Source organism: Diadema antillarum, unplaced genomic scaffold (assembly GCF_040938485.1).
Source record: "Diadema antillarum isolate AM-2024a unplaced genomic scaffold, OU_Dant_1.0 seq00000150_RagTag, whole genome shotgun sequence".
NCBI lineage: Eukaryota > Metazoa > Echinodermata > Echinoidea > Diadematoida > Diadematidae > Diadema > Diadema antillarum.
The window spans coordinates 944,923-970,269 of NW_027271223.1; the positions used below are offsets into that span (position 1 = coordinate 944,923).

General features: G+C 37.1%; 1 protein-coding gene across 1 annotated transcript in view; it reads left to right on the plus strand.

Moving 5' to 3' along the window:
* Positions 1-25,347, plus strand: part of LOC139727778 (dedicator of cytokinesis protein 1-like) — a 136,111-nt gene that overhangs the window by 102,500 nt on the left and 8,264 nt on the right. The window contains exons 38-47 of the mRNA XM_071638754.1: positions 75-156; positions 607-778; positions 1,759-1,935; positions 2,535-2,618; positions 3,234-3,365; positions 4,059-4,231; positions 6,176-6,223; positions 14,749-14,929; positions 17,861-17,884; positions 22,372-22,413. Of these exons, the coding sequence (XP_071494855.1) occupies positions 75-156; positions 607-778; positions 1,759-1,935; positions 2,535-2,618; positions 3,234-3,365; positions 4,059-4,231; positions 6,176-6,223; positions 14,749-14,929; positions 17,861-17,884; positions 22,372-22,413 (1,115 nt within the window). The remainder of the gene's footprint in view (positions 1-74; positions 157-606; positions 779-1,758; positions 1,936-2,534; positions 2,619-3,233; positions 3,366-4,058; positions 4,232-6,175; positions 6,224-14,748; positions 14,930-17,860; positions 17,885-22,371; positions 22,414-25,347) is intronic.

Sequence of the window (25,347 nt, forward strand, 5' to 3'; positions counted from 1 at the left end):
GTCAGCCTCATGCTGTAGGAGTGAATGAATGAACACTTCATATGGGAATGCTCCTTAACTCTGCTTTCTTCCAGTCTTGCAAATTGTCCCAGTTCAACCAAAGAGAGACAACAAGAAGGAGTTCAGAGGGAAGAACATCAGTGAGCAGATTCTCAGGTATTCAACTGAAAACATTCACATTCTACTACCTGTGTCAAACATTATCAATTATCTCCTAAACTTTTCCATTGAATCTATGTGTGGGTGAGATCGATCATTGTTTACCATTCATCCGGTTTGTTGAAACCATGTATTTCATATCATATCAATAGACTTCTACTTTCAGGATTACATGAAGTAAGGAACCAATCATTGATTCATTTGATGTCTGCTTGATCCTGAGAAAGAGCTGTATTCACTTTTTTTATTGTATATGTGTGTGTTTTAAAGCTCTCTAGGCATTTACTGAAGATTTGATTGACTCGTGTCATCTATTTTACTTCTATGGGGAAGGGAAAGGGGAATGAAAAATAGTAATCAGCACATTTCATTTTGTTGGTTGAAAATTTTAACAGAAGGTTGACACTTTAACTGCTGTCTATGTGACCCATGTACTCTATCCTACAGCTACTACTCAGTGAATGAGGTGCAGAAGTTTACCTACTCAAGACCTTTCCACAAAGAGCAGAAGGACCGAGATAATGAGTTCAAGACCATGTGGATTGAGAGGACACACTTCAGCACAGAGTACAAACTGCCGGGCATCCTGCGCTGGTTTGAAGTCACAGACACTTTTACGGTCAGTTTGTGATATTTTAAAAAACTTATTGATGGACAGTCATTTGTATTGATCTTGCAATAGCTTGCTTGAAGATAGCATTACCATGATATATAAAAGTTTTTAAAGGGTGTGTACAGTTCTGGTCGAGGTGAGGATTTAGCTTTTAACATTTTGCGAGATATTCAGAAACCAGTCAATGAGATGTTAAAGAGCATGCAATTCTATGGGGTATCAAAAGTTTATTTGCTGAAAATCGGTTTTGAAGTGGCCAAGATATCCAAAAACAAAGTGAAACAAGGAGATCCTAATAAAGTTGTGGCCTGTAGTCTTTTATTATTATCACTTTTTTGGATATCTCAGCCATTAGAAAATCAATTTTCATCAAATAAACATTGCATCCTTCTTAAAATAACATGCTCTTTCATATTTCATAAGAGGATTCTCATTATCTCACTTAGGAATGTAAAAAACATGTATCCCCACCTCAACTAGTACTGTACAGCCCCTTTAAGTTCATATTTATATTAATTTTTTTTTCTCTCTCTTTATAGTTCACCTGAGCCAGACTTAAAGTGAGCTATTGCAATCATTCATCCTCCGACATCCATCATGCATAAACTTTTTTTAAATTTTCATCTTCTTTTTGGAAACCACACAACGAATCTCACCAAACTTGGGAGGTACATAATTGTAGCATCCCTATGGGAATAGGGTCTCAATGTGTTCAAATATTTAAAAAAATACGAGAACATCTAAGAAACACAAAAACTGGCGCAAGTGGAGAGGTGAATAAGTTTGTGTGTCAAAATGGTGTGATTGAGAATGTTTCATTTCATATGAATGAAGAGCCCTGTTGAGATTCAGTTTTCAGTGATGTCAGAATTTTATCAGTTTATCTTTGTTACACTGAAGGATAAATAAAGTGTCTTTACAAGCCTACCAACTCACAGGTTTACTAGATTTTCATTGTCTAATTCTTACTGGCTTGACTCCTGCAGGAAGAGCTGAGTCCCATCCAGAATGCCATCGAGAACATGGAGGACGTCAACCGAAAGTTGAGGGCGCTCATCATCCAGCATGAGGAGGACCCCAACCTTCCCATCAACCCTCTCAGCCTGCAGCTCAATGGGGTCATTGACTCAGCTGTCATGGGCGGACCAGTCATGTATGAACGGGTGAGTTGCAAGAGGATCCATCAGGACTCTTGAATGCTATCCCTCAATTATGTGTGCACCCATATCAGCTCTTAGTTTTTCAGCGAGCCATTAAAATTATTTTCCCAAAATTTGAATAGAGTGCAAGGGAGACAATCCCACTAGGAGAAAAACTGTGTTGCAGTACTCCAATATAGCATCACAGCACAAGTGAAAGAATGTGATGAATAATACGTCACTGACAATTACTTAATACTAGGGTTTGGTTAGGTAAATTAATGATCCTTCCACATGACCGCACCGGAAAATGGGCAAATGATGCCAACCCCTCACGGCTAGCAAATGGTATCAACCAGAAATGTTGTGCCATAGAAAGAAGAAAAAGTTACTTGATTTTGTACAGGTTACAAAACAGAATAGTAGTAGACGAAAGACAAAAAAAAATGTGAAAATCTTCCTGACACATATGGTATGTTGTCCTCAGTGACTGAATGTGGAAATAAATCAAATCAGTACATAATATATAAATGAATGAATCAAATCAAATCAAATCAAATCACTTCCTAAATTGGATAGTAAGATGAAGAAGATGTTTGCTATCTCGTTGATTCTACTCTCAGGCATTCTGTGTGGAGGAATACATCACCAAACATCCCGAGGATGTTATCCACATCACAAGACTGAAGGAGCTCTTTGCTGAACAGGTACAGTATCACTGTATGCCACCTTGTTCTCTTACTTTGTTGAAAAAGCTAAAATGCAAAGGGCAGAATGACAGACATCAGTCACTCAAGTTGATTTACAATAACTTATTTGTCTCGGTCTTTGTAAGGCGATTTGCCAAACATTTCAAGGTAGAGGTACTGGGTAAGATGCATCTTCAACAAAATTGTAATTCATGCTGTGTTTCTTTTGTCCATGGCTGACCAAGAGACGTAGCAATCCTTTGTATTCAACATTGAGTGCATAGATGTGGTAGCCTGTTGCATTCATATGCTTGCATGATTGTTATAGTGGGCAGTTAAAGACGTGGTGGAGTGGAGACATTCTCTGCCCACTGGGGTATGTTCCAAAACCACAAATACCAGCAATTAGCAGAAATGTGCATTGAAGCATGCAGTCATTGGTAACGGTCAACTCCCGTCAAGATTCTGTGGCTGTGTGTGTACTGAATACATAGAGATCAGTGATAAAGCTGTTCACAATTCATTACAGGGATCCTCTAATACTATCAGACCTGAGCCAGCTTACTCACTCTGTGGTATCCCCACATGGACCAGATCTTTTATCTACCAGTGTTGTCTCTGTTTCGCACATAGATCCCTCTCGTCGAGCTAGGCCTGACGCTGCACAGGAACAAGATGTCTGATGACCTTCGACCTTTCCAGCAGAAGATGGAGGCCCAGTTCCAGAAGAGGAGGCAGATCGTGGAGGAGCGATATGGCAAGAAGGTTGGCAGAGATGTGGGGAGAGGAGTGTGCAGCAGGAAGGAGAGATGAGAGGAAGATGGGAAGACATGAGGGGTAGAAGGTTGAATGTAGGAATGGAAGATGCACCATTGGAGAGAGGGGAGAAAAGGATTAGAATGATTTAGTGCTTGGAGGGATGAAGAAGAGGTTAAAAAGAGGAATATTTGAACAGTAAAAAAAATGAGACAAAACTGTCCAAGGAGGCTGAATGTACATTTGTAAATAATAATAACAATAGTTAATATTTTTATAGGGCCCTTTTTACTTGATACAAAGCACTATGAGATGTCATCCCTGGTTGCCCCTGGCCACCCATCCCTGGTTCAGAGGAAAAGACTGAATACATGTGAAAAGATAGGGTAATCTGGTGCAAGTTGTGGCCAAGATGATTATTCAGCTTAAAGAGAAAGAATATGAGAAGTGGGGAAGATGGAATAGAATGATAAGTGATGTGGAAAGATGGTTACTGAAGACTGAAAGTGTGTGAAGTGTGTAAAAAGTGTGCATGATGGTTGACCAAAATACACACAGAGGAACAAAGCACGGAGTGAAAAGGTGGGCGAACCATAACAGAAAACATCATCATCAGTCTCATTCTGGATTTTTGAGAGATGGAGGAAAGACTTCCCAGAGCTGAATATTCTCATTGACCTTTACCCTTCTTTTATTGCACAGTTGATAGAGAATTTTGCCCTGACACCAAACGACAAGCTGATCCAGTCTTTCGCCAGGCGACATTCGCGAGGCCAGACATATTCGGGGCGCCCTCTCTCTGTCACGTCCACTTCTTCCACCTCGTCTGACACGCAAGGCTCGCGGAGCAGCATCATCTCAAATCCAGAGAAAGAGTAAGTCTTGGAGAGATACAGGCATGTCCCAATGCCACGCCAAGTTAGTATATAAATGCTATGCAATAACTCTGCAGTTTCACCCGAGGATAAATGCATGAATGCCTCGCCCCAGCAGTTTGTTATTACCCCGCAGTGACACTAGACACAGTAGCCTTTGCAAATCTTTTAATTGTTGCCAACTTTGTCTTGCAGTGTGGAATTTAGTTTTGGAACAACCTATGTAAGATTACTGCTCTAAATGTTCATGCATTGAGCAGTGGACAGTGAAAATTGTGCCCAAGTATGCTGTATGTCCCTAGAGATGCCGTGATGTACAGTGATCTGCTCCATCAGGTGAATTTGACTTCTGACCCTTAATTATACATTGGATATATATTGGTTCTTTTATATGAGTAAACATTCTTAACTACAGTCAAATGTGTAACCTAGTTCCTCCCCTAATGTACACATTTACCTGTCAATGTATGGCAAATAAGAGCTGCATGCTATATAGATAGAAGAAGAAAAGTGGGAAAGCTTCATTGTGTTCCTCCCCTGTGTGAATAGTGAATATCTGAGAGTCACTACTAAGCATACAGCATTAGGACTAGATACAAGTGGAAGTGTCAAACAGAGTCTTACCCTCCACCCAGCTCCATCCCCCCCCCCCCCCCCCCCGTCCTTGCCCTATGCATTACGACACAAGCTGCATACATTGTTCTTGCTGTTGCATTGTACGAAATCAATTTCTTGCCTTGTGTACTGGATTAAAAAGCTGCTTGTCCCTTAATTTTTTTGATTGGTTTGTTGTCGTTTTCCAGTTGCCCTGAAAAACTGCACAGAAAACTGTAGCTATTTGACACAAATGATATTGTGACTACTGTAGCATTCAAAGCTTATTGATGTGAGTGTGGGCACAAAACAGCTGTTTGAAGTTCAAACTGCTGATAACTATCGGTATACACCTCCATGTACCCAATTTTTGTACACTGCACGACTCGGGGAAAGGGTCTATTTACTCTGAAACATGTCTTGAAATACTTTGAATATAGAATCCTCCGTCACTCTCCGCACCCTGGGCACCGTTTCATGAAAGTTGTCAGCCCTGACAAGTTGTCAGTTTCTGACAGTCACCACAGAAACAGTCGGTGACCTGAGCTTCTCAGCCAATCAAAACCAAGGATTTTACTGAAATTGTCAGAGACTGACAGCTTTCTATCAGAGCTGACAACTTTGATGAATCCATGTCCAGATGAATCAGTCTGCTACCCCAGTCCTCTTCCTGTGCACAGTTTCCACAGGGTGGTGGGCTTTCCTTCAAATCAGTGAAGAGCACAAATTGTATGTAATGTCACATTCTCTGGGGAGCGATGCCTGTCCTTCAATATCAAGTACCTCTCATCCCCAGTTTGCATCCCACAAATATTTTGTACAAGTGTGTATGTTGTATGGATGAAATACATTTTCCAGAAGGTGAATGTTTTTAGTGTGTTTTAGTTACAAACTGTTTTTTTTTTTTAAATTGCATTCTGCAAGACTTTGAATTGTTGTGTATTTATTTGTGCATTGTTACCGAAAACTTTTGATGTGAACATTTTCAGTTTGCATGAAGTTGAGTGATTTACATTTTTTTAATGCAGTATGTTAGAGGATACTTTGATATCGTAAGGTATAATCAATTGACTAAAACATTGGTGAAAAGCAATTATATTTCCAACCTTTACACATCAAATGAAAACATATTGCAGGCTTTGCATTGCTGTCAGCTGTAGTAGCAAAATTAACATTGCTGCAGCATTTTATGAATCAAATACAAATAGTTATCATTCTATAAAATAGGTCGTCTATAAGTCTCAAGACCCAACCCTCCTTTAATGTTTGGATGGAGGTTGAACAAGGACCCTGCACGCATCCTTTTGAGTGGGGCCATGTAACCCTAATGCATGCATTGTCTTTTGTCAGCTTTCTGAGTGTGCAGCAGAAACTCACAAATAAGCACCGGTCGTTGTCGTAAGTATCTCGCAAAGACAAGGTGGCCGTCTTTCTCTCACAAATTTATCTTCATCGATATTAACAAGATTACATCCATCCATGTCTTGTGAAATATGTAACGAGTGTACATTATCTTCTTCACCAAAGACCAAAGACTTGTGTATGAAAGACCAACACCCATTTATGTTTCCTCGGTGTAATAATGAACAACAAAGCACATTATATGTAGGTTTAATAGATTGAAAGAACAGGGATATCAATTTTACGCCTTTAAGTAGCATCCTTTTCCCTGGACTAAATGAATTGATTTTTCTCTCACTGTTATTCAAGTCATGGAAATATTTGGGAAACCTTTGAGTGTCTCAGTCTACGAAATTTGTCACATTTCAGTATTTGTAAATAAGCAAGTTTCTAGATCCATCTTTCTTTGTTTAGTTTCGATTCTCATCCTCTCTTTCTGTTACTGACTTTATTTACACCAAGCAGTAAACAATGATTAGAGTGCTTTTCTTTGCATGTATTGATGCATTTCCCTCAGGTTTTTATTACTTTTGAATCTATCATAAGAGTAGGAATTGAAATGAAAACTTTGTACTGAGTGTATGAAACAAACAATAGTTCCTACAATGATTGTGCACCCTAATCAATTACAGATGAATGAGAAAAAATTGGAGAAAATTTCTTTACTCCTATGGAAATTGTATTCAAGTTTCCCTCTCCAAATCAGGCAGTACACTTGGATTAAGAATACACCAAGCAAATGAGACTAATATATTGTAATGATATTTCAGTCCCAAATGTTTCTGTTTACAGGTATCTGACAGTGTCTAGTGTATAATCCTAGTATACATGATATAAACAAACTTTTAGGGAATCCCCCTCCCCATGATTGAGGAAATGCTCGGATATCAAAAACACAAAACAAAACAACAAAAATCTGTATAGATGGACTCTTTATCTGTTGGTACAGCTCATGTGTCAAGGAAAACAATTTACAAGAGTTTATAATCATTTTCTTGTTACAGTTTCTGATTTATTCTTTCGGCTTCTATTCTTGTATTTACTGCTGTTATAATTGATAGATATTACTCTATCATATTTATCATTATTACTTTTATACTTTTATTTTTAGATTGGCCATTTATCCTGATAGAGCATTAGCATTACTTTGTTTATTTATCTTGACATTTTTATGTCACATCTGAAATATGTCTGTTGGGTGTTGGTCTATGGCCTGTTCTCCTTGATATCATTTCATACACACTTTATTCACACATTTTATTTGCACACACACACATTATCAGCTTTCTTGTAACTACTCTTTGTAACTAATATGTTATAGGAACAGTCCTGTGTTAGTGTGTGTCTGCAAAACAAAGGGCATTGTTCTGATCCCTTAACCTGAAAATGCATTTGTATAGTACGAGGGATGTGTGGGACAGTTCTTCTTCATGAATGATCCAACTGAACCAGAGATGAGTAGTCTAGTCTTTTACATTATTTAGACAATGAAAAGAGGAAAGTTTGATGGATGTGCAGATAATCCTTTCTTTGTTTAATAACATTGACTGCATACTATTATTGCTTGTACAAGCTCATTAACTGGGCCAGTTTTTGTAAGGGTGATTAATCTCCACATACATTTGATATGCCTGTATGAACAAGAAGTAGATTCATGGTTTTTATCCTAACTCTGGAAATACCAAATTTATATATCCACATTACCATTAAATATTATTTCCCTGCCTGGTAGAATGTATATATGTGTGTACATGTAGATGACTGCATGCTTCATAGCGAAAGCTATCTATATATGACATAGCGATAGAATGTATACTCAAATGATTACACATGTAGTTTATGCTCATGTGCATGTTTCACATTCATTCACTGAATGCAATCGTCTTCATATAAGCAGTAGACGACAGCATGAATCTTGTAGATAGCTGAGACTTCACAGTCAATTTATAACCAAGTGTATGTAAATCATGCACATGAAGGTAATATGAGCTGTTTATCATATGTGCATTCATATCCATCGACATTCCTCATAGCAGTAACAGGTGATATTCGAATTTTAGCCACCTGTAGAGAGATTAGAAACTACAGTGTGCACTGTGCTTGGCCTACTATTACAGGGTTCCAAGTCATCTGTAAATAGACCCTTTCATACATGCCTATTATGTTCTTCCACTCCCAGAAATATCAGCTTGCCAACAATGGCCTTATTACAAAGGCAACTCTCTCTGTCGTGAGTATTTCCCTGGAAACCTGCAAAACTTTTGTTTCATTTTTCTCTTAAAAATCCAAAATGATCTTTTTGTGAGACTTGCAGCAAATTTTCATTCCAAGATCATAGCACACAGCATATGGTGCTTCTTGTTCATTGTCCCAGTCTTGTCAAAGCTTAAAAGTTTCTGTCGCAGTGAATACTTCATGGTTTGGACATCAATCCACAAATGTGCTTTTCAACTATGCTTTCAATTGTACATGCATATGGAAAGGATGGCTCCTCCACAGGTGACTCAAGAACTGTGTACAATCACAGCACATGAAAGTGAAATAATTCACATCCATGCTCAAGACCTGAGATTGTTGGGGACATATATGTTCACCAGCACATGAAGTAGCCTCAAAATAGTTAAGGTGAAGAAAGTAGGAAGTAGTGACATTACACTTCTAAACCACATACCATTGTTAATTTAAATACACTGTATTCTTTTCTATCTTTAATATTGCTTTTCTCACCGATTCTTGGTGGTGTGTTATGGTTATATTCAATTTCACTTATAATAGATGATTTTATTTTTGAAAAACTCAGTGCATAGGTATAGAAAAAGCTTTAATGGCAAGTACACACATAACATTCAATCATCTTTAGAACGCGTGGTAGTTATTGTGGTCTCACTGAAAAGTAGATGTACTTCTAAAGATTAACAAGCTTGATTACTATCAAGGTACAGCTGAAATTATTTGACTGACCCAGATTTTTCATACATTTTTTGTTGTTGCCTCTGATAAACATACTCTTCCATGAGAACAATAATTGGAACTTGGTAGTAAGTCTGCCTGAGCATTTTAGTATGTTTAATGCAGTTATCTTCCATTATTCAGTGGAAGAATATTTTTAGCGTACTTGCATTGATATGCATTAGTGTGAAGTGTAGACTGTTACATCCATTTTCATCGTGCTCAAGTCTTTGGTAACTATGTCGAGCATTGCACTGAAAGTAACTCAAAGGCCCGAATTCACGAAAGTGGTGCAAATGAAACCATGGTTTAAACCATGGACAAAAACCATGGAGCGCAAGTGTCGCACGGAATATTTCATTACGAAATTGGTCATTTCGTCAACAAAATGACCATTTCTTTAACGAAATTATCATTTCGTGGACGAAATGTTCATTTTGGTACAAACTAATCATTTCATCGATGAAATGACTGATTTCGTAACGAAATATTCCGTGCGACACTTGGCGCTCCATGGTTTTTGTCTATGGTTTAAACCATGGTTTCATTTGTACCACCTTTGTGAATTCGGGCCAAAAAGTCAAAGTGCCAAGAGATGCAGTGCATACAGCAATGTGAATATCAGGATGATTGACGCATATCGTTGCTGGGGTGACAAGACCTCGTATCTACAAAATGTCAAATGTTCAGGAGAGCCAAAAAACATGGCGGCCAAAGCACTATAGCGAATGGGAAAGTCTTTCCTTTGACATGCCATGGTGGCTTCATTTTTGGAGTAAGACAGCTAGGATTTGGACAGGACATCACTTAACCCATTATTTGACCATTAATCTAAAAAAGTCATTTTCACCAAAAATTTCAGATACAAGGTCTTGTCACCCTAGTGACGATATGAAAGTTTCAGCTTTGCAAAAAGAATCACCAGGTACTCTGGATTCTTACAGTTGATTTCTTGCCTTTTGCAATGATATGCTTCTAAAGATTAATGATGTGTAGGGAAGAAGATGGAGGGATCCTAATATGCAAGATCAGAAGTAAAATATCATCATTCTCTTGCTGACCAAGTCAGGTGCATTTTTTTTTCTTTTTTCTATTTTTGCTTTATATGTGGACTCTCACATGCAGACAGGACACATTTCATTGCCAGACTCTTACTGGCCAGCCTTTTTAAATGATATATCAACAACCACTTCAGTCCCTGCTGGGATATTTTTATTTTCAACATTGTCTTTGTAAATCATGGTTTGCCTTTACAAAACTAATGCTGTCTGATCACATATCAGGCATCTCTCTGAGTACTTTTTATTTTTTGAAGTACAGTTGAACCTCTTGTATCCGGACAAGTCGGGACCGGGGCTCATCCGGATAAGGGATTTGACCGGATACGGGAGACTCAATGCTTTATACATGTACATATACATACACATGTACTGATGTAGCCCATTGTAGTACCACATGTAGTAATGTGTATAACGCAACCTTTTCATTGTTACACTCAGTAACAGACCCCAAAATAGAGGTTCGTGTTTGCAAGAATGAAATCATTTTCTTTTATAAATTCTTGGGATGATTTAACCTAAATAATTATTAAGAAATGTGTCAAGTACATGTAATTCATGTGTGTTTGTGTAGGAGTTCTCAAGGAGTTGGGAATCCCCCTTTCCTCCCGTAATTGTTTAAAAAAAATGAATAAATCACGGCGAGATTGCGTCCGTATAATAGAGAGATCCGGATAAAGGGAGGCCGGATAAAAGAGGTTCAACTGTAATGAGATTAAAATTGCATCTAGTGTTCACAGTTTGTAACACATTTTCTTAATTTACTGATACAGCTCGTGCTGTTGGTGATGTTTGGAAGTAAAATCATACAAAGTTGTGATAAAACAAACATCAATATTTCTGACGCTCCTTTGAAATTGAGAGACAATACCCTTTTAAGCTACGATCATGAGAAATATTTGTACAAAGTCACATGGGGGAGGGGGGCAGGAAAGTGTGGTGAATGGAGTCTCTCCAAATTAATGTATATTTGGCACATTGTATGCTATTCAGAGATTCATTTCATCTTAGATATTTAACAATACTGTCCTACCATTACATGTTACCTGGCACACTTCATAGCATTTTACTTTCCTTGTGTCATATATTATACATTTATGCTGTATAGACTTGTAAGTGTGCCTTTTCATAGTGATTCATCCACTGGTTACATATTGCACTGTTTGCACTGTGAATCTGACACACCGTGTACCTTGACAGATTTTCACATACAACATTGTTGTTACGCAAACACCAACCCTATGTTTCCAGACATTCTTCATTCTTCGCCTGTCAGTAGAGATTTTCGAATCTCATGGGAAGCAGGAAATGTTGTATTGTCAAGTTTAATGTATACAATGCCAACTTTTGGAAAGTAATTCAGTATGCTCAACTTCATTGAAGATCAAGAGGATGTGGAGCAGTTTGTTTCCTACTAATTTCTACCATATAGAGAGCCATGTTTGGACTTAAAGGGGAAGGCTAGTAACTGATCAGTGGGAATCAGTGGAAATGCTGGGAGATGATTGTTCCAATCCTTATGGGATTCATTCAAGAGTTCATTGTATATCTATTGTTGTGTGAAAATGATTTGCTTTCCAATGGTCTCATATTCAAGTAATGTGCAGTTTAATGCTTCCAGGTTAGCGTCCCTGGTCAGTGACGGAGCATTAATCTGCACATTACTTGAATATGAGACCGTTCTGAAGCAAATCATTTTCACACAACAATAGATATACAATGAACTCTTGAATGAATCCCATAAGGATTGTAACAATCATCTCCCAGCATTTCCACTGATTTTCACTGATCAGTCACTAGCCTTCCCCTTTAACCTACACTTGGTCTTGCCAGTGCTTACATCATCCACCACTGCTGCACTTGATTCCAGAAATAATCATAGATTTCATCTTTCTTCAAGTGTTCTCATGTTTGTGTTCTAGTGATTGTGGTCATACCACATAAGCAGGTTGCCATCATTGTAGCTTTGTGATTATGCGGCTTGAAATTTTACTCTTGTGTGTTTTCCCATGTGCCCATTTGACCTAGCCTAGGCACAGTCATTGCTTGAGACTTCAATTTTCTTCTTTTACTTAATATTTCATCTTATCATAATTAGATATGATATGATTGTGATTTTGTCAAGTGTGGTATTCACTGCCACATTACTGTCATAGTATCGAATGATGGTGACATAAGACAGGACTCGACACTAACGGTGGCCCGGGGCCGGCAAAAATGAAAGTCGGGCCACAAAATTTCAAAAAGGGCAAATTTGGTGGTCCGCCTCTGGCCACCAAAAATGTTTGAAAAGTATGTCTGGCCCAATAAATTTGTAACTTTTTGTGCCGGAAAATAGCAGTTAAATTACTTTAAAGGATGGATGGAAAGGACTGAATGAGTTCCTGATCAGAGTGAGTGTTGCAAGTTTGTTGAGGTTTATTTATGAGTAGATATGTCCAGCTTCCAATTTTTACTATGATAAAACTTAAATATTTGACTCATTTAAAAAAAAAAAAAGACTTTTAATGTTTTTTATTGGGGGTTTTTTCGGGCCACCAAAAATTTGAAATTGATGATTTTGGTTGCCCCATCGGGCCACCAAAAAAAAAAAAGTTAGTGTGGAGCCCTGCATAAGACAAAATATTTCTAAACCTTTTAAATGTGGAGGAGTGCAAATGCAAGTTTTACCACATAGTTTGAGTGGTGGTAATTATTCACAGTGCACAGTTTGTGTTTTGACTATTTTTGTGCCAATTTCGCATGCCCAACTCAGTTGAGGGCGTACCTGGTACCAAGTTTGCATGTTTTCCTCAAATGCACAAACCTGCCCGAACCGGTCAATGAATTGCCAAATGCCACAGTACAATGAAAACTTCACTCGCGATTCCCTTCCACTCACATGTAGCTTGCGTTGTGTGGTGACTGAATGTCAAGCGGTGTTCCCTAAGGATTTTTCGAATAAATTCTAAATTTTCTGTCACAGTTGTGTGTGCAAAAGTCATGCCTCCCAGACTTGGACAATAATGTTGCTACTGGCCATTTGAAAGAAAAATAATCATAGATTTGTCATAAAATTTACATTGTAGCCAAGCTTGGAATTTTCTCAAAAACTGTATTCATTGCATGTGTAGCATAAAAGATTTGTAAACAAGTTACATGGATTTTAAAAACAATGTTTTCACAAAGCATGCCTGCGTTGCATAGTCAGAATAGTGTGGCACACTGTGGTTTACACTGTGGCTCAAAAAGAGTTTGATATAGGAATTAAGTTTGTGTTGGCATAGAAATTGATTCTGAGTCTAACATTTTCAGTTTTTCAGCGAGCATAATTGGACAAACAATAAGGCTCAAAATTTGACAGTCTCATAATGTGTAGCAAAATCTGACTGCATGGTGTTGTAGGCATGCACAAAAATGTGAGCAAAATGTTGTGAGGTTTTTGATGCTCTTTACACCATAATGTAGAGGCAGTTTAGTCTTCATATCCAAATTTGTCAAGCTTGTCCAGGGCAATGGTAGTGGTACCCCCTACTTAATTGTAGCTGGTAAGAGTGGCTTGAAACCAGAAGGGCTTGCTGAAAAAATAAAACAAAAACAAAAGTTGCTCCTTGCAAAGCTATGGTCAAGAAGCCAGAGTTCTGCATAGATTTGTGTTATCTCTTGTTAGTTTTTCTCTGCTATGAAAGCTCATAGCTCACAGATGGGACATTGGACAGTGTACACATGTAGATGAGCAATATACAAATAGATAGTGGTTGAATTTTGCGCTTGTTTGGAATGAAGAGATTTTAGCTCTGTAGGTGTAGAGTAGCCTTCGTTTGAAGTCACTTGATGCAGGAAGCAGAGTAGGCTTTTAGTCTTCACATCATATAAAATGTGCTACAAAGACTTCTTTGAGGGATTTAAAGGTATCACTTCTCAAGTCTGTAGATTAAAGTTTAGTTATTTCTCTGAGTAAAGAATGTAAGATTGCAGTTCTGATTGACATTGCTGCAGGAGAATAATACCTGAGTGGTGACGCAGCCGTGAAGTAAAAACTTGATTGAAGCGAGTATTTTGCAGCCTAATAGATAATAACTGAATGTTGAAAGTGTTCATAGAAATGTGCAATATTCCCATAAAAGGGTGATTTGTTTTGCATGTTGGTATTTAAACAGTTCTTGGCTATGCTGTAAATTCGAATTCAAATGCAGGCCTAGTCACTACCATGTGGGGAAATCAGTGAGTTCTGTCTTGTCAAGTGGTCATTCTTTTTTTTTGTACCAAGTCACTTCCTCATCAGCCACTACTATTATGTAAATAAGATATATGCCTTGTCTCAGCTTGCAAAGGTCATTAACTGTTATGTTTTTTGATTCCTGTCATTATATTCCCTTGAACAGCATTCACAGTCACTCCATAGGTAGTGCTGCTTCAATACTCTGGGGATTTTTTTTTTCTTTTACCCCTGGAAATATTGATAATAAAGGCAGCCATTGATGTCTTTTGTTTCTGTCTTCCTGTTTTATACAACTCCTTTGATGACCCTTACAGCAACCAGAGCATATCCAGCAAAACGTCAGACAAGCACAAGGATAAGGGTCAGGGAAGTCCGAGTCGAAGCTCACCGGCCAAGATCCATCGGAACAGCCGCGACCTCTCAAATGAGGACCTGGGTCTCGCAGCAAGCACACCTTCCAAAGAGGCACCCAAGCCGATCATTCTAGATGAGAAGGTGAGTTTTATTGCTAGAGAGGTAATCCCAGACACAAGTTCACTGTCTCACTGATAGCCCATTCACACTGACTGTGAAACACCACAACATTAGAAATATTCTGACATTTAGGGGATATTTGGACTGCATCAATAGCCACATGAATCATCCTCGGAACAATTGCACTGCAGGATATGATTTCTGTAACCTCACATGCAGTTTGCTGCAATGCTTTGCAACGTCTTGATTTTTGTGACACAACTTTTCACTCAATGTTTTGGATTCCTCCAAGCTTGCAGCCAGCTGGACAGACTAATGTCACGCCATTCGCATGAAAAAGACTACATTGCAATGGCACAAAACCTGGTGATGTTTCTTTCTCGCCATAATTTTGCAATTATTTGTTGCAGTTTGAATGGAAGGATGAAGCATCATGATTTGTATTGTCACAATAAAAATGGTCCTAATTATTTTGTTTTATCTTGTCAAAAGGATAGAGACAGAAATAGCTGCACACCTGTATGTGAAGACAGTTGATATAAGTATGTTTCCTCATGATAAGTCATGTGTGTTTTAAAGAAGATCCCAGAAATAAAGTACTATAACCATCCTATGTGTACATTTGGCAGCCCTGGGCCACTAGACATTGCTAGTGTTCAGGCCTATTCTCTCTACAATTTTGTTATTCTTTATATCCCATTGTATTCTTTTGTAACCATTGCATTAAAATGGGCAGACTCCTTGGGTGTCGTACCAGTGACAAGGAATTAAGAAAGATACATTTATTGAATAGATTTATGTTGAAAAGATGTATATACCAAGATACATTATTGTTGTTCCATGAATTGCATTCATATCAGTTCTTTTATGTATCTTGGTGTCATTATTACAAGAGAGAAAATATACATTTTTGGATCTTAAAGTGCAGTAGTCAAATCTGCAGAGATGTTTATTACCAAATTCACTGCATTGGTCTAGATAGCCATTTGCTCTTGATAACTAGTCAAGTATTTGCATAGTAATCTACAATTTCTATGTGTGAAGATTAAACTCACAAAATGGCAGATAAGGTTTAGTCTCATGCACATATATTTGTATACTGGGGCCACATTTAGGCCTACTACAGAAATAAGGAGAGCAAAAAGAAAGACAAGAAAACAGAGTTTATCCAGCTTTGTGTACTGCATGGTGCCAGTGGATGTAGAAGTTCAGTAGACCCCATGCTTGATACCTTTCCTCCTTTTTGCACTGAATTCACGGCTCACCCTGATTACCCAGACTCTTCACATATATAGCATACCTTTATGGAATAAAAGTGCACTCAATCTAAGTGTATGGGGCCCATCATCATAGTGGTGAAATGAAGTCACGGATACTGAAACTGTAAATGTGATTTGACTGCAAAGTTTGAGTTTGATTCATGTTCCAAAATTGAAAGGTCGATATCTGAACTACTATGTGTTTTAATTTCAAACCCAAAGAATGTCTTCATATAAACACAAAGCTTTCTTTTTTCTTCTTTTTCTGAAGCATGTCACTGGGAATACTCGATTTGAACTATTTGGAGTTAGATGCCCTATTTTGTATGCTGGGCCACACCCTAAAACATCATAGCTGATCTTCATAACTCTGTATATTTCCAGTGACAACCTTTCTTTCTTACCTTTTTTATAGCTAGTTCTGCATAAAATATTCAAAAGCAAACTGTCTGGAAATTGTTGATTAGTGGAAACAGAAATTCAATGTCAAGTGACTTTAAAAAGAGCTATCGTGATGATGGGTCACATACAGTAGCTGATGAAGTTTGTCATGTACTTAACCATACTGAGTCGAGCTTTTTAAGTTGGTTGCCATCAGCGCATTATGATGTACTCTGGCCTCGACATCTTCCAGTTCACCATCCAGTTTGCAGTTGCATATGTTCCAGCTATTGATTTGCATGTTGGTTCCTTGCATTCTCAAACATGTCTGTGAATCAGTTATGACTGAAATGATTGATGCAGTACACTGTGGAGAGTTTAATGTATTCATTGTTCAGCTTCACCACTTTTTAGCAAGGTAATTTGTATGCTACCACCCCCCCCCCTTTTTTTTGTGTGTGTATGTATGTGTGTGTGCTGTCTGTGAAGGAGCTATAGCTGAACTGGTAAACTTGTCGATGTCATCAGGTCCAGTAGTTATAATTGCTAGCACAATATGTCATGAAATTTTGTATCGCTAACTTTTTCCCCGTGTCATTTTGACTTACATACATTTCAGCCTTCCAAGCTCGGGAAATGAAGCTTATCAGAACCAATAAAAACAACAGAGCTATCCTCTTCATGACTTCAATAATTTGAGAATCACATACACTTGCAGACTGGTGCATTACCACTATGTGTATGTTCTCAAGCATGTATTAGAATGAAAATCAACAAATCGACAGTCTGCATGATATAACACCCGTTTGTTATTCTGTATGTCAGTATTTATTGTAGAATAAATATGTTCTTCTACCTCACTTCTATGTAGGTATACTACATTGTATCTGGGAAGAGGAAGAAAGAATTACAAATATCTTCTTTTAGACTGTTGGATTATGCTGCTTTCTCTCATATCACGTTCTCATTAAACAGTCCTTGTTTCATTAACTATGGCAGTTGACAAAAGTGGAAAAAAAATAGCCTACAGCCCAAACTCTTGCATTTTTTCTTTTTTTTTGCTAAACACTGTAGAAAAGGTCAAGAACCACTGAAATGTAGCAGTATTTGTGTGACATAATTAACACTTTCTCTCTCCGTTATGATTCTGAAATTTCTCAAGAAAATTCATTTTATGAAATTAGAAATCTGGACATGATAGTTTCTTTTTGTGACTTTATGCATCTCAACCTGAAACGTGGGAGAGTCGTTAGTAAATCAACAAGTATTTTTTTTTATGTTCTTTTCTCGTCTTGTCTCCCTGTCTGTATAGAGCTACATGCCACTGTTCCAGCAGGTACTCACTCAATCTTTTAATAGAACAAATACCAAAGTAGCCCTGCCCCTACTTTTTGTTTTGTTTTTTGCTTGCTGACACTCCAAGAGCAAGAATCGTTTCCATAGTTGCACAGCGAGGAGCCAAAAACATTTTAAGCAATTATTGTGCGTTCTCCATGAAAACTAGTCATACCACCATCCAAAATCAATTACACTTCGGAAAAAAACCAACAACTCTTGCAACGCTGAATTATAGGGTTTCAGTTCTGCTGTTATCAAAAGAGCCCTATGAAGAGAAGTTGAATAATTGAATTGAATTGAATTACTGAATAATGTTGTTTTTGAAAATGTTCCTATGCAAAGATTCATATGCTCCTGTTTAATAGTGTTAAGAGAAAATGCTGGAAATATTGTTGAATGAACCTATCGTTGAGATCAGATAGTGAACATTTTTTTGTAATAATGTGGAGCAGAGATACCTCTGTACTCAGAAATAACTGGATGCTTGTGCAACTATGTGAGACAAAATGAAAGTGCATGCGTATTCCTGCTGAAGGCTTCTTTCAATATAATTTTCAGTGCACTATCCCAAATCTGTCTGTGTTCTTGATATCTGTCAGTGATATTCTACTCCTCTATGTCTGTCTTGCTCTAGTGACATAGTGTGTCTTCGGTTTCTGTGAAATTTACTGGTTTCTCAAATGGGCTTACAAGTAATTCTATATTTTTGAGTGTTTGATAGGAAATGCCTTGTTTGTGAATGTGTGTGTCTACTTTTAATACTATGTATTTAAAAAAAAAACTTTGGGATAGAGGGGGGAAAACTCCACTAATAGACATTTGTAATGACAGACTTTTACTATGTTAAAGAGTAATGTTAGTGGCAGTGATTTGCTGACATATTTCAAGAAGATGGGGGGGGGGGGAGAGAAAAAGTAATACAGCCATCAAAAAATTATGGGACAATTTTGCTGTCTTACCATCCTATAGAATACATCCACAGAAGGGAGCTGTTGTCATTCATTTGAGTGCTGTTGGGACATTCATATATGACTTTTACTCTTTAAATAACAAGAATTATAAAAAGAACATAGCTCCAAGTGACGTGTGTCAAATCTAGGTTGGCTCTGTCTAAATAGCAGACATTTTTAAAACTTGAATGTACAGTTCTGTGCAAGTAGTATTCTTTAACAAGAAAATAGATGTAGAATTTGCAATGTAAGTATCATTATATAAAGTGCTTACAAAATTGTTATTCATGAGAACATCGTACATTTAAATTTTTTTTTTCTTGAAAAACTTTGTGATACTCAACCCCCTCACCATTAGCTTTATTCAAATATATACAAGGTACAAATATACACTTTGGTATTTTTCAGTTTTGGGTTTTGTTTTGTTTTGTTTTGTTTTTTGAGGGTGGTATGGGATGGGCATTGTGTTTTGTATTTTAGGACTTTTATAAATTGGTAGCAGCAGTACCTCTTCCAAACAGTTAGGGTCATTTTCACTAATTCAGATGTTATAACGTGTTTAATTAAACTTGTAAAGTTTTAAATGTTTTATAAAGTTTCACAGTGTTTCTCACCATTTTCCAGGTTGTGAGCTTGTTTGGGTTTTTTTTGTGTGTGTGTGTGTGTTTGTCTTTGAGGTGGGGATGGGGTAGCTTTTCTCTGGTGTGGCTTTTTTGTTAAATTTACTCATGATGTGGCATGTTTGTTTTACACCTGCTGTAATGCTGCATTATGTGTAATGCATGAAGAAGTAATGTGATGTCAAGTCAACTGCCAAAGAACTGTTGTTTTAAAGCTTACACACCAATTCCTGATGAATTTGTCAGTTGAAGAGTTAAAAAAAACAACAACAAGAGGACTATCAAAACTTTGAGAATAAAGTTGTCCAGGAATAGAGGGATAAGAATGATTGAAACTTTTATGGATCCTACAAGAAAGTACAATAAACTTCTTTGCATATAAATGCTTTGATACCTGCTGAATAGAATTCCACATTACCAAAGTCCAAGATCTTTATTCAGGAACAATGAATGACAACATTGGAATGATTGGAAATAAGGAAGACTATTAAATTCATTTGACAATTTGAAGTTGCATTAGAAGCTCATTAATGAAGAATAGTTGGAGGCAGAGATAGAGGTTAAAAGAGACAGGACATAAAATATGCAAAGCATACTCTGTGGCTGCCCTGTAATATCTTCACTGCCCTATTAATCAAGCATTTTGTTGTGCATGTTCATTTTCTGAAAGTTAAGAATTTTTTGTTGTTGCCCTCCTTTTTTTCTACCCTTCCCCATTATGGCACTTCTCTAGCCTGCTCTCAATCAAAACCTACTTTTGCATACCCTCCTATGTTTTTTGTGTAATTAAAGCCAATTGTATCAGTTGTCACTATTTGGACCAGTTTCCTGTTTCTTTTCTTTTTCCTTTTTGAGCAATAAAGGACCATAGTGCGTTATTTCAATTTGGCTTCCTTGTATAATGTAGTGAGCAATATCTTTGACTAGAATGCCGAATGTACCTGTTTTAAACAAAAAAAAAAAATATATATATATATATATATATATATATATCATAAATAATTCATGTTTCAAACTTGTGCTCTCCAGTTCATTATCACATTCTGAATACAGTAAAACAAAATATTTTAGCAGCATGAAATTTTCACAAATTGTCACTGGCATTCAATGCATATAGTGTAGACAAGAACTTTTACGTGCATTTTAATTTTGCGAATCTTGGCTCTCGAGAAATTTGCAAAATTAAGATGCACGGGAACATTCTTCGTTTTAGAATATACAGAGATATCACCCATATTATGCTTGGATGCTCTTGCTTTTGAAATGCTACTTTCTGCTGGATATATTGTTTCTAAAGATCCTCAGGGAGCTAAAAGATTGAAATCACAAGCTCTCTGTTAAATGATGACAATTTGACAATTACGGGGAATTGATTTTTGTTGGTCATATGTCATTGTTGGACTTTCATAGAATGCAAAAAGAAAACATGTTTCATTTTTTCTTTTTCATTATGAAATGATTACTCAAACTAGAGAGTTTACAGTGTTGTGTAGGTGACCAAGTAAAAGAAGAGTTTTTTATAATGAAGATTTATTCATTCAGATGGAAGTATGGTAGACAAATATGCAAGTCACTTTTGATATTGAACAGTGTCTGTTTCTTAATAGCTATAAGGCAAAAGTCAATACCTTTTAAACTTTTAGATAGATGTAGGAAATCCTGTATCTCTGAGGTAGTAAAAGCCAAAAGCAATCTTGTAAATAGAGGTATCGTTACCAGAGGTATGTTTATTTTGTGTTTTTACCCCCCAAGCACTGTTGAATGATAAAGGCATGATATGATTTCACTTTCTTCTTCCCCAAACTTTAATGATGTGTGTTAGTGTGCAGGGTAGTTACCCAGTGTAATGAACAAGAAAGGCATTTTTGCTTGTTGGCATGTACCAGGTTTGTTTTTTTTTTCTTTGTAAAGCGCTTCAAAACATGTTTGTCCTAAGTGCTATAAAGATTTTCCATATTTAGGTGCTCCGAGTATCCTCTCGGATCACCTTCTGCATTATTATTTATTATTTTACTGCTGGAAGATGATGGGAGTGTGTGTTAATAAAGCATGTATGATGAGCTGCTAAGTTTTCCTGATTCCAGAGGAAGTTGCCTAAAATATAGAATATCTCTTCATGTCTTGACAAGAGATGAAACAAGTTTTCCTGATTTAGGATCATTTGTGTGTGTTAATGGACTGTTTGCATGTACTACAGAAATTAACCATCAAATGTGTACAGGGGATTGTCAAATGTTTTTTTGACTAATTTTACCTTATCTGTTGTAATTTCCTACAAATGTGGCAGGTTGGAAGAGACAAATATCACAAATGTACGTTTCGGTAGAGATCTTACCAGTACAGTGGTGGATCCAGAGGGGGGCGCACCAGGTGCGCATCCCGTCTTTATTTTTTGATAAAACAACAGAAGTAAAGAGAAAAAAGGGGGGCATGCTCCCCCTTTGTTTGTAAAGGGGCCTCCCCTTTATGGAATTCCTGGATCCGCCCCTGCAGTACAGTTGTCAGATTGTCTCAAACTCAAAGGTAGAATTCCCACACTTTCTTGAAGTGATTGCATTGTATTGCATTAATCTGTCCCCCATCTTTGATGGAACATAAACCCTTTTCATAATTCAATATATTGAATATGAACATATCTATGTCATTTATGAGTGTACAACACAACTCCTGTATACATTTGATGGACATGATACTGTCCATGTTGAACCAGAATACATGCATGCTATCTTCAGTCAATGGAGTTGATGCCTTTCTGGTCCCAGCTAGAGAGATGTCCCCCAAGACTGATGGATGCATGACTGTGCATGATGTTTAAAATGCTTCAATGAACATGTCATCCTATGTCTGTACACCCACAAGTGAATGCATAAAATGTCTGGATGTTGTCAAAACTCTCTCTCCCACTGCCCTAGCAGGGATTCTCCCTTAGAAGACGTAGAAAGCAGTCTGACAGCTCGGTAAATTCCCCTTTTTGCATGCCAAGTATTCTCTGCCGCTCATATTATCTCATTTTATTTCAATTCTTTCACTTAAAACATGTTTCTAGGGTTATGATCACCAGTGTGTCAGTTTGCTTTTTTAATAGTCAAATTTATTTATTTTTTGTTATTTTCTATCTCATATTATTCATTTGTAGTGGGTTTTAGAACTTTTTAGAACTTAAAATGCCAGCACTATTTGTATATATGAATACAATCTACAAACTGCATAATTAGCCAGGTATTTATTTTATTTGTATATATGAATACAATCTAGCAAACTGCATAATTAGCCAGGTGTACATTTATTTTATTTGTATATTCAGGTTCATGCTAGTGCGTAATAGTTTTTTTGCGAAGTTCTGTTACATTAGAATTAGTTGGCATATTTTCTATTATTCACTTTTGTTTTTGTGTTTTGTTTTGTTTTGTTTTTAGAGCAGCTATCTGATAAATTCCTGGAGTATGGTTGACAGCTCATGAAAGGCACTGATAGGGGACAGCAATATCATATACTTCAATATCATATACCTCAATGTCATATACCTCATCATATACCCCATGTTTCAATATCATATACCTCATGTCTCAATATGAAAAGTTTGACTGTAAAACAGGTTATGTGCCATTTTTAAACAATTTTGAGTAAATTCATTGTCAGATGGAGCAAAATAAAGCCTTTGCGGTGATACCTCACTTGTTGCATAACAAAGAATAATTATTTTTGAAGTCGTGATAAAAGAACCTAATATTTTCATATTATTTTCTCTGTTTTTTACAGCGGCTTTTATGGCAAATACTGTATCTCAAATTAGTAAGAGTGAAGTTCAGGGATCAAACCCTTCCTATAGAATTTATGCATCAGTCAATATTTTAGGATGTAAACGTTGATGCTGTGAGTTTGACCTGAATGCAGGAATGTGCAGGGTGGCAAGGAGCTGTGCAAAAAACCAGATTCCAGGACCAGGTGGATTTTCAAAATAATTTTATAGAGGATGTGCTGGTAGGGATCATGAGGCAACACATCTGTTATATAAACCTGAAGCCCACAATGCACTTTCCACCTCTGCTTTTTGGGTAGTGAGGGTGTTTGCCACCCCCAGTTGTTCCCCTATAAAAACTGATCATCTCATGAGCCGTCAACCATTTCACAGGAACACAGTCACACTGGATGAAGGAGACATCCACCGGTAGTGGTATTTGGGATCACAAATGCATGCAAAACCTTGGCTTCTACTCACATAGACGATGTAGACATGGACAGGAATTTAGTTCATATGACATCAGATAGTCTAGGGCCATAGTCCTGTCTAAATTCAGCAAGGAGATGTGAGGTTGAATAAATTAAGTAGTTTCATGTGGCTTTGAAAGCAAATGTGAAAATCAATCACAGTACAAAACTTCAGTGTCATTTGTCATGGGAATTTTACTCATTTTTGTAGTAAGAAGTGTGTGAGATGAAACTTGACATAACTGTGTAAGAAGTATTACTATTTATTGAAACCAAGTGACAAGGTGTACTAGTATTTGCTTTAGCTCTATTCAATCCATGTGAAGCAATTCAGCCGGAAAATGTGATGCTTCTACCCTGAAAAAGTAGTGTAATGCGGTTGCGTGCATAATTGGTGAATCACAGATATATCACAGATCATTAGTGAATCACAGATTTTTTAAGAGACCATGGCAAACACCAGCAAATTCAAGAGACATTGTATTGTGTTTGTTTGTTCATTTGTTTTTGGGGATGGGATAGGAAATATCTCCATGTGAGAAATCAAGCTAATAACACTGTATTGTGGGCAAAACTTGCAAATGAGTGCAGGGTCCAGAATAATTACTTTGAAAAACATGTCTTTCTTTTTTTCTTTGGTTTTCAGTTCAATATGTCTCATCACCAGATAAAGCTCTTCTGTACATAAGTACAAAGTACACATTCACATGTATACAGCAATGTTTACAATTGTAGCACACTTCTTAGTGTAATTTTTGTATAAGCAATTAGTCGTGAGTTTGTTCTTGCAGAATATTGTATGTTAGAGGTATGGACAACTTTAAGGGATTGTTCAGTACTGTTTCATTTTTTTTTTCTTTAGTTTATGGAACAAACTTTTCTTTTTTTTTCAGGTCAGCTTGAATATATGTGTGCATCCTCTTGACTATAAATTGCTCAGAAATAAAAGCGGCAGTGCTTCATGGATAGCAGCAAAGCTGAGTTGCAATTATGATTGAAATGATGGCAGCTTTATTCAAATTTTTGTTTCAGTCCATGCCCCACTAACCTCCCCAGATCAAGATTAAAACAATGCCTTCTGTTGGAGCTTTTTCTTCTTGCAATAATCCAATTTTTAAATCTTTTTCGTTATTTATTACTTTGCTTCTGTTAATGCCCCTTCAAAGGCTTTTTTGTTTTTCTGAATATTATAATTATATCTGTTTAAGCTCAAAACTTTGCGTGCAGTTTGGAGAATGAAAGGTAGCATAATGCAAAACTGAATAATGATTTTTTTTTTCTTTTCTGGCTTTCTGCAAATAATTTAATGAGACATTTGGTAGTAATAATGCTTCTTAACTTGCGAAAGGCTAACCCAGACTTTCCCCAGCATTGGGTCTGTTATGACAAAAGCAAGTTGCTTTCAGTGAGTTAACCCTAAAAAGGCCAGGGGGGGGGGGGGGTTTAATCAACCCCCCTCAACATTTTTCTTGATTATTCCGCCGCGCGAAATTTTTTGACAGCGCCGTTCGCTGACTTTTTACTTTCAAGTCTCACGCATCTTTTGACACCATTTTCGCAAAAATCGCGCATACCGTTACAACGCTGCATGACCTTTTATACATGCCTGTCAGACCGAAAATGGCTCAAAAACGTGATTTTGTATGTAAAGTCTATGCAAATGGGGTTTTCTCACCTTATTC